The 10,834-nt window shown below is 27.9% G+C and overlaps 1 protein-coding gene across 2 annotated transcripts; it reads left to right on the top strand.

Moving 5' to 3' along the window:
- Positions 1-967: 967 nt before the first annotated feature.
- Positions 968-7,255, top strand: LOC118074795 (synaptic vesicle glycoprotein 2B-like). Of its 2 annotated transcripts, none has more exons than XM_035096263.1 (12): positions 968-1,766; positions 1,876-1,941; positions 2,235-2,396; positions 2,469-2,631; positions 2,721-2,842; positions 3,551-3,789; positions 4,345-4,508; positions 4,597-4,771; positions 4,917-5,034; positions 5,791-5,950; positions 6,077-6,204; positions 6,441-6,656. In XM_035096263.1, the coding sequence occupies exons 1-12, from the start codon at positions 1,718-1,720 to the stop codon at positions 6,518-6,520; spliced, it is 1,626 nt and encodes a 541-aa protein (XP_034952154.1). In that variant the 5' UTR covers positions 968-1,717; the 3' UTR covers positions 6,521-6,656. The 2 variants fall into 2 exon arrangements, with proteins under 2 accessions (XP_034952154.1, XP_034952155.1); XM_035096264.1 differs by lacking the exon at positions 6,441-6,656 and adding an exon at positions 6,788-7,255 and having other exon boundaries at positions 977-1,766.
- Positions 7,256-10,834: the final 3,579 nt, after the last annotated feature.

Below are 10,834 nucleotides of genomic sequence, written 5' to 3'. Positions count from 1 at the left end.
GAATTTATTTTGGCAGGAATTATTTTTTTTTATTATTCTAAGTAACCATTACAACTAAATCCACAAAAATATTACCATGTAAATTCCAAAAAAAATTTTTCTTACAACGATTTAAAATTTTGATTTTATTAGGTACAAAAATTATGTTCACGGTGTATTCTTTTGATTAAATGAATTCGTTGTCTAACTACTTCGAATATTTATTTTCGAAAATATTTTTTTTGTCGAAATCAAAACTTTCATTTAATTTCATTTATTGTGACAGTTAAATTTTTATTTGTTTTTGTAAGATTTAAGTACTACTTGCATGAAAAAACATGTACAAACCTAAAATGAATAATTCAAATTATTTTTCAGATTTGAATAGATTTTTCTGACACTTGTAACGAATATATATAATTAATTTTAATCTCAAATTAATCTTAAAAAATTGAAATAAATCAAAGTGAGTCCATTTCAAACACGTACATTATCATTAATAACGATAATCCCTTAATAATGACATTAATATTATTGACAATTAATAAATTATTAATAATGTCGACGAAAGTGTTACCCGAATGCTGATTTCATAATGCACAAAATATAATTACGAAAAAAGCAAACACATAATTATTATGACAAATTCAATTCAATAATCGGTACATAAATGAGTAAAATACATTAAACAATCAATTCCTCATTAACTTGTATACTTATGTAATTTTCTATAATAATAATGAGATAATTATTCCATTTGGAAACGGCACGTAACAATGGATATTATTGTTCCCATTTCTTTTTTATTCCATAACATAATGCGTCAATAAATCTACGAAGCAATAAGTGATTAAATGCAGCTGACTGATATTGTAGTCACATATATCTATATAATCTGTATGTATCGCTACTCGTCAACACTACACACACGAAACTGAATTAGTTACACCGCACGCTAATAATTCCCCAAACTCTTGAATGCATTAAAATATAAACATAGCGTGAACTTGATCATTCCTACGCTCACATTCGTTCTATAGATATCTTTCATTTCTCAGGCATTTTCTTATCTTAGAAACCTGTCTAGAGATTCTCTCGACAGTCTTCGACTTAAACTCATCGCGAAGTCAAGAATTTCGATTATTTTATTATTTTCCTTTTCGGAATGTTACTTTTATACGAGCAAGGAATGCCTTGAAGTAAAAGTGATGATTTTTTGTGACGGTATTTTTTAAGTCTAACAACTTTATATCAAGTGTGTGTGCGTTTTATGTTAATTTATTTAAATAATTCAACAATAATAAAAAATTCAATTATGTTAGTATGGAAATTGACGTGAAATTTCATGACATATGAGTGGTTTAATGAAAGACGTATTAGAATCTAAGGCACGTGCTTGAGGGCCAAAGAATCATTTGACCTGTCTTTTATTAGAGAGCGTTCATTTAACAACGAGACAGAGTATTTATTTCTCAGTTGACTTTGTTACTTGGCAGGTTTACGAGAACGATCACAAGATTATTTTATAGTTGTGTATCATTTGAGTTTGTAAGTTGACTAAAGACCTTCAACGTTTAGTTTTAATTTATATTTAATAAAAAAAAACAGAATATTTGATTAGAATGTTCCGAAACATTTGGTTTGGTGGGTTTAAGAAACCACTTGTGTAACTATTCAATTTTATGATAATACTAAAATATAACGGCCTTGGGGCAAGCATTTAAAATAAATTGTGATAATGGTGTCGAAAAAGCCTCAACAAAGTGTAAGCACAATCCAAGTTATTGGTGAGAATTGATTTTTTTTTGTAAAAAAAAAAAAAATAATAACTTTAGTTAAAGTGTTTTATAAGTTAAATCAAGAATATTGATAGAATATTTTATTTATGATATTTAGATATTGATGTGAAAAATGACATTAAAGAGCAATCGGCCGATTTCGAAACAGCAATCGCAGCAACTGGTATGTAGCTAAATAATTCTTAAATATTATTATTAGTTGTTGCAAGAGTCTTTGCAAATGAATTTAACCACTAGTTTCATTCAATTTTAATTGGAAAGAATATTCATTTTGGTTGCAATTTCACGGAATAATAATTCCCAAACACATTATCATGTATTGACATATCAATTGATGTTAATTGAAATATGCAGTTGATGGATTGCAAGCTTTTTGCAACAACTCGATTATCGATGAATATTTTTAGTTAGACATCTTTGATGATAAATATAGATAACTTTTTATTCTGAATTCAGGCTTTGGTCTATATAATGTCGGCTTGGCTTTGGCAACGACTCCTATTGCCTGGGCGAGTGCTTTCGACATGACAACAGTAGCTTTCATCTTGGCGTCAGCTGAGTGTGAGCTTGAGTTGACATTTATTCGTAAAGGTTTACTCGCAAGTGCTGTGTATATGGGTAAATAAAATATTGAAATAGATATCAGCAACTTTCACAGTCGCAATGATAACAAATCTTTCAAATTCATAGGAATGATTTTAAGCTCATTGTTTTGGAGTTTTACCACAGATTATATTCGTCGAAGACCATTTATTCTTTTTGGACTGCTCATTGATCTTTTATGTAACCTTCTTAGCAGCCTCGTTGAATCGTACTTTGTTTTGGTTCTGCTCCGATTTATTACCGGCACCATGTGAGTTATAACAATCATTTAGTAGTTAACTTTTCATGAAAAAAAAGTAGTAATATTTATACTGCATTCATTTAAATGTAATTTTTTAGTGTCAGCGGACCATTTTCTCTTCTTATTCCATATGTTAATGACTTCCAACCGGCAAGTTATCGTGCTAAATACTCCACATGGTCTGGTCTTTTGTATAATATTGGATTTATTATACCAGCTGGTATGTTTTTTTTCTTTTTTCTCTTGAAAGCTTATCTTTTTTGTTCGAAAATGATTATTGAATATTTAACATATATGTTTAATAGTTAATAGTTAGGATTAGAATGATTCGAATTACGTCAGCCATTTAATGTATGGACATTATTACCTTGAGCTGACGCCTTCTAGTTTAGAACGATTACATGTGAATTTCAACAAACTGGTTTACCTGCTCTAGTCACAGGAAATATCTCATTCAGATTTTCTTACCTTGAAGATAAAGATACATTCCAATGTAATTCCCTAGCTTGAGTCAATATTCAAGAAGTCCATCGCTAAATTAATTTAACATCGATAAAGATTCGAAAGATCTAGATTATTGATATAGATAAGATGTCTACTAAACTTAATCCGACAAAAATTATCATTCAAATTCATTTAAATCTATTTAAAAATATTATCAAGATAACTGATTATTTGAATTCTTTTTTAAAAGATTCTTTATTTCAAATAATGAGTCAGAAAACTAATAATAAATTGGTTTTGGCGATTGAACATAATTCTATCAAAATGGCAATGAATTTTAATTTTTATTATGTTTGTTCATAAAATGTCATTTAACAATGTAATCCAAGAGAAAAGATTTTGAAACACCTTTATACGCTAGGATTTCCAATATATTTTCAGACATGCATCTAAAGATAATAAAACAATTATTGATTGTCAACAGTACTGGCTTTCAACGTAACTCCTCTACCGTGGTCTTTCGTAATTTTTGATAAGAAATATGACGCCTGGAGAATTTATCTTCTCTTATGTTCTATACCATCTATTCTTGGATTCGTGATAATGAGCTTTCTTCCGGAAAGTCCCAAGTGTCTAATGGACAATGGATACCTGCCTAGAGCGTATGACTTATTTAGGAGAATCTACGTAGTTAACAACCGAGCACCTGCTGATACTTATCCGGTAATTATGATGTGCTAATACAATCAGATTAAAAAAGTACATGATAATTGGAAAGAAATTAATCTTTTTATCAAATCAGTTATAATCTGCTGTTGTGATTTTTAACGATTTCGCAAAATAATTCAATTTCATTGCAAACCATAATCCCTCCTTAATTCGAATTAAAAGTCATTCTTCAATTTAATCTGCTACAAAAACACATTTTAAAGCTTGTATTTTGATAAAATAAACAAAATAATGATTCCAATAAATATAATCTAATCATATTGTCATAAAACTTTCCACAATTTTTTTTATTGTTTTTTTATTGTATTATTTTTTGTAAATACCTTTAACCTACTAACAGCAACGCGCATCAAATGAGTAATAAATATGTAATAAATAATTAATATTATATGAATTTTAATAACCGACGTTTTGCATGAATTCATTTATTACGACATTTGATTAAAATACATTTTGCAGCTGATCAATCTCATTTCAATCATAATTTTTCAATAAATTAATTAACTTCCAAATCGACATCAAATAAAATCTTATAACGTTTTTTTTTAGATCAAATTTCTGAAAGAACCAGACAATAGACTGAAGAAAAAATCAATGAAAGCTAGTTTGAAAATAATCCATGATACATGGGAAAATACCAAACTTATATTCAAAAGGCCATATCTGGGTCCATTTGTTATTATCATGATACTCCAATTTGGAAGTATGTTATCGTAAGTAATCAAGTGATTTCCAATGAATGATAAAAACAATTTGAAATAAAACAGAAGCATAAAGTAGTAACAATGATCTCATCGACAGATTCAACACAATGCGGCTTTGGGTACCACACATGTTCATCATAATCAACAACTTTGACTACTCTCTGTGGGATCCTGCCCGCGGCAATCCAACGATATGCGAGTACTTGATTCCAGGCGTGATTCCCCCAGGCCTCACCAACGAGACTTTCTATGCAAATCACACTTGCATTCGGGTAATACGTCGGTACTGTAAACGTAGTTAACAATGAATCAGCATCTCTCATTTGTTCTAGCATTTCGCATTTCACATTATTTTACGATAACACCAAGTACTATCATACGCATTTCACAACTACATTAAATTACCTTCTATTCCAGTGGCTTATAAATCCTAGTGTTTATATCAATTCAACAATTATTGCGGCTTCAGCAGTTGGGTTTTCATTTGTAATTGGTCTTTTTTACACGACGAAATTAAGGAAGAAAGTCGTTATGGGTTGGTATAAACTAGTTATTATTTATTATAACTTTTATAACATCTGAAATATTTGAAATGAGGAAAAAGTATCGCAAAATCAGTAAGCTCAAGGAATAAAGTTTAATGCGAGAACAACTTTTTCGATAAAAATTAACTTAAAAGTAAAAGCATATAAAATTATTCAAACTTTTTATAATTTGAATCATTAGCATAATGAGCTTTAGATTTTTTAAGCTCTAACTTAAAGCTTTTTTAAATCATTAATTACTTAAATTTACTGTAAAATTTTGTCGTTTTTTTTTCTAATATAAAATCCACATAATTAAAAGTGCGAGTCTAAAAATAATCTCAATGATAGTTTAAAAAGATCTTATCGTTATATTTTATATCATAGATCTCTTTTTCAATTAAAAAAATAATACATAACTAGTGACATGTGCAAAATTTTTTCATATCAATTTAATACAACAATATACCACAATAAAAGAGGAATCATTTTTAAAATAGCTTTTCAGTCACTTATTAATTATAATCATTCCAATGATATTTTTAGAATTAGATAAAGCAACACTTACAAAATTTTTAGCGTTAAAAAAAACACCAATATAATCCAATATATATTTTAATTGATTGAAAAAAATAAACCAACTATTTATTAATCCACAACATAAATTACCCAGTCGATTGAAAATAAAATATTATATCTCCCTATTTAATCGAGAATTTTTCAACAGAAACGTTATCAATAAATTAATATCTTCTGAACATTTTTAGTACTGGCTTATCTGTTGGCAATACTCAGCAGTTTCGGGACTAATTGGGCACAACTTGTGCCCTTAATGTTGACCCTATCAGCAGCCATTGTTGTCACGAGCCGAATGACAAGTAACATAGTTATCGCTGCTAACGCCGACGTCATTCCCATGCCGTTAAGGTAATTCCATTTGTCTTGATATCTTGACGAAGTTTATAATAAGCTCATCAGCTTGATCCTTTATCTTTTTCAACTAATTAATTAAATACAAACCCACTTTATTCATAAAATTTTATCTTATTTTAGAAAGACGGCTCTCAGTATTATTACAAACATTGGAAGTTTAGGAAGTATTGTTGGAAACCTTGTATTTCCAAAACTTCTAGAGATTCATTGTATCAGTGCCTTTATGGGTATGGGTGCATTGTTAATAGGTAAGTTTTACATTTTATCATTGTAATTAATTTATCATATCATGAGAATTTCAACAAAGTATTTAATTAAAGTTCGTTCTGATAAAGAAAACAAATTAGTTGAATAGTAATTTTGAAAAAAAGTGTTTTGAAATACTTCTAAACAGTACTAAAAATGAATTAATTGATTAATCAATTAATTAATTTTTTTATCTCATAGGAAATTCATAGATAATCATTAATATTCTCACTTTCAGTTTTAATTTATTTTTTTTCATCGTACTCTTTTCTCAATGAGATATTCATTATCGGAGTAAAAGTTTTCCATTCACTTTGAAAGCTCCTAACTGGTGAATTAATTAACGTACAAACTTTCAAAGCATCTTTCGATAATGCCAAAAGTCAGATCTGTAAAGTGCATTCATTGTTTTTTATTCCATTTTTTTTTTTTTTTGTGGCACTAAGAGTATTAATTAAAAATTATAAATGATTAATTTACTGTTTTAAACAATTACTATAGTAAACTACGTTTTAAAATCCTAATTTGATGAATTATTAATAAAGTATTTTTAATGAATAATGAGTTTTTTCTATTATTTTTCAGTCTGTTTAATTATGTCATTCTTTACGCTAAGAATAAAAAGCAAAAAGTATAAAACTTCATCAACGTAGTCAACATAAGAGTAAAAATGTGTGAAATTTCATAAACTCATGGAGTTATAACGAAGACAGAGACTTGTCCATGTGATGAGAAAATAAATCTGTTCGAAATCATTTTATAGAATTGGGGACAGAAGAAGGATATGGAAGTAAGAATACCTCTTATAATTATTAAACTTCCGTAGTTGATCTGCGTCGTTAAGTGGAATAATGGATATAGATATTCAAGTGCCTTTAACAAGTTCAAAGTGAAACTTTACACTTAGACAATCGATATTGAGAGTGGAGGAAATAGAGTGAAATTGATGAGGAAAAAAGTTATAAATTAACTTAAAAACTTTCTGAACATTTTTAATTTTAATTTCAAATAATTGTTATAAAATAAATTTTTTATAACTTTTCTTATTTTCAATTTTTCCTTCTCTTTACTTTATCATTTCCATTAATAATCCAAGAAGAGAGTTACAATTTGATGAAGAGGGTGAATGATGATAATAGACGAATTATATACACAGAGTTATATCGTGATAGTACGATCAAATTTCTCGGGTCATGGAGTAAATTGGGATATTACAGATTGTTTACAACACTACTAGTTAATTAGCTCGAGGCACATATCCGGTTGTTTGCTAGACGAAAACTTTGGAATATCGTTCAACTGCCTCGATCGTGAAGAGACGCGTGCTCCGGCCATATATTTATGCATGATCATATATACTTAAAGCTGTGCTGAATTACAATTTACACTTTTCGATCATTTTAGATTACAGGAGCAACTACTTTGGATGAATAAACATTTTAACTTTTTCCTCAATTATGTACATCATTTATTTCTAGAAACTTAGACTTAAATATAAGAAATCAATGAAATACCAAATAGAAAAATTGTTTTATGAATACGTTTTCATCAATACTCACAGTAATAAAGTAGTATAATTTACTTTAATGTATTAGTTTTTCATTAAACAATTTATAGATTAATCCTTTTATGGTAAAAAAAATATAATGCAACAGTTATTCGATTTGTTAAAAAGTAAACATGCGATTTTAATTCATCCTTTAATGGATTTCTTTAATCTATTAAAATACTTTTTCATCCTATAATTGCTTCGCTAAAATCAGTTTTAGATTTTAAAATTCATATTAAAGCTTCTGATACATTTCATAATATTGGTTTGCGCTTAATTCACCAAGTGTAATAAGTAGAGGAAGGAAAGGTAAAGTGAAATGCTTGAAAATATTTATTAATTTGTCAAAATAAGCTGAAAAACACTTATTGTGCTTTTCGTTTATCAATTTTTCAATTTATCAATGCATTAAAAATTATGAAAATTTGTTAATATATTTTCTCTTTCAACTATTAAAAATTTTGGATAAATAATTTAAATGACAAAATACACAACATCTTTGATGTTTAACATGGGCTTTATCAATAACTCTATCAAAGACAAGTCATTAATTTTATGAATTATATGAAACTATATGCATAAAAGAAAATTTATGCTATATCGAATATTAGTATTTATTTGACCGCTCGGTCAAAGGACTTAAGAGTTACAGTATTAAGGTACAAGCGTCCCCAACCACTGACGTCCCTGCCAATGCCTGTGGTATGCAAAGTTATGCAATTTCATATTAAGGATCTGACTATGCGGTGCCACAGGGAATTCGTTTACAGCGGACGCTTGGAAATGCAAATAAAAGGAACATGAAATTTTTGGCAGAGATATTAAAATTTAATATAATGATCTTATATATTAAAGATGATAGATCAAAAGATAGATTCCGTCAAAAAAAAACTACTTCAACCATAAAAAAACTATTACAATTTTGAAATGTTCATGTAAATGATCTCAAAGCGCATGCGAAACGCGCGCAATTAAGACACTGTATTTAAAAAAGTTATTTTGATTAAAGAAAAGATTTATTTTTGGTTTTTTAAAATCAGTTTTAAGATTGAGTGAAGATCGAAATTTTGTTGAGAGAATTTGAAAAGAATTCAGCAAAATATACAGACAAAAAAAACCATGACTTAACATGGTATTACACAATAATCTTTCAATTCAAAAATTATTTTCTATTATAAGTAAATCGAAGCATGAGTGATTATTTTAAGTACATTCGTGTCACTGTGCAAAGCTTTTGTAGTTGCTGTTTTGGAAATTATATTTTTTTTATTTCAGAGAGAGTCACTTGCTCATTTCTGAATTCTTTCAAGAATTTTTCTGGAACTTGGTCCTATTTAAAAATGACAACAAAATATTTGTCACCTATTCCATCTGTAGTAAAACATGAAAATTAAAGGAAATTCGCGAATCTTCTTTATCATAAAATGTCAAAAGTCAGTAACAATGTAGTATTATTAAAAATAACTTTGTTACCTACCTAATTTCAGTTAACATCGAACTTCGACCTTCCACCCTATAACGCGAGGGCATAAAGTTAACGTAGGGAAATTTTCTGACTTTAGCCCAGCCTCAAACCCGTCAAATGACCGTCATTATCACCAGTGGTTATCAAAAAACTTATTTATGATTGCAAGCTATTATACCGACTGTCGGAGAAATCATTTAAAAGAGTACTAAGAAAACCAAAGCTGTGAAGGTAGAAATTGTTACAAATAAAAGTACAGATCAATTGCACATCATTCATTTTACCTGTACTGAATTTTTATACTCCTTTAAAATTTTTAATTCGTTATCTTTCTTTATTGTATCTGTTAATGAGTGTAGCTTATTGATATAACTTCTTCATTATTTTAAAATCAATTATTCTTGTTATAATAACAAATATTTTCGAAAAATCTCAACATATGATGTCCTTTTGCATTATTTAAAATAGCAAATGTAAATTCTATCAAATATAATCATATTAATTGAGCATGTAGTAATTCTTTAGCTTCTCTACAAATGAAAAAAGTACTAATACAAAGGTCAATTAAGCAGGATGCAGGATGACACCCAACAGCTAATAGATGTTAATTAACCTGAATACACTTTACCTTTTTGTGGTAGTAATAAAGACAATAGACACGCCCATTCTTTGGTGCGTTTACGTCAACGTAACACATTAACGATACGAATCATGTGTTAGAAGACTATAGGTCATTAAAATAAAATTATTCCATTAAAAAAGTTACCATGGCATGACCAATTTTTTTTACTACATCAATGAAATTTTCTTTCAAATAAAGTAACAGGAATTTCTAAACAACCTCCCTCTCTTCAATGAGACTAATTATTTTATTTATATATTATTTCATAGTAAATAATTAATATGTAGCTTTAATACCTATAAAGTGTACACGATGATAAATGAATCATTTTCAATTTTCTCTGAAATATTATGCTGAAGCATGAACATTTTGATTATGATTTAATAAGGGCAATACTGTCATGAAATCGTAGAGTAATTTTTTTTCATTCAAAAATTTTCGTTCTTATCATGATGGTTTTATTTAAATTTTTGTTCATAATTGCTCTTAATTTTAATTAGACTGATAATAATATTATGATAATGATTATATAATTATTTAAAGATGAAAGTAGGTTTATAAATCACTTTTTGCTTAAAAAATAAACGAATTGACCATATTACCGACTGGACCATAATCCTACTTTTTTTTTAATAAGATATTTTAAAAATCTATTCGTTTTAAATTTTTCAAGTTAGCTGAAACTGATGGTTCGTATTGTGAAAATTTCAAACACGCAGACTGCAGTACATGTACTATGAGAATGGATAAACGACTTAGAATTATGAATTATTCATAAATAACTTCACAAAAACAAGAGTAAAAAAAATTTTTTTATCCCAAAGAAAAGTTCACAAACACTGCAAGTTGAATTTTTTGTTTATGAAAATATTTTTGTCCAACACATTTTGCATTAAAAATAAAATTATTTTTGAAAAGCTTGTTCTGTAACTTTAAGAGAGAGTTCTTTTTAAATTTATTATAGCATTATTTTAGAATTAGTTGGATGAGACTATA

This window comes from Chelonus insularis, unplaced genomic scaffold (assembly GCF_013357705.1).
Source record: "Chelonus insularis isolate UGA/USDA-ARS -01 unplaced genomic scaffold, ASM1335770v1 contig_139_pilon, whole genome shotgun sequence".
Classification (NCBI taxonomy): Eukaryota; Metazoa; Arthropoda; class Insecta; order Hymenoptera; family Braconidae; genus Chelonus; species Chelonus insularis.
The sequence above is the reverse complement of the archived record's forward strand: the minus strand, read 5'-3'. Positions and strand labels throughout refer to the sequence as shown.

Bases quoted from the DNA above. Each gene is read 5' to 3' on its own strand.
- LOC118074795 (XM_035096263.1), top strand. From the start codon at position 1,718: ATGGTGTCGAAAAAGCCTCAACAAAGTGTAAGCACAATCCAAGTTATT. The intron at 5,035-5,790 runs GTTGGTATAAAC...GAACATTTTTAG, and splicing joins AAGGAAGAAAGTCGTTATGG to TACTGGCTTATCTGTTGGCA. The intron at 6,205-6,440 runs GTAAGTTTTACA...TCTCACTTTCAG, and splicing joins TATGGGTGCATTGTTAATAG to TTTTAATTTATTTTTTTTCA.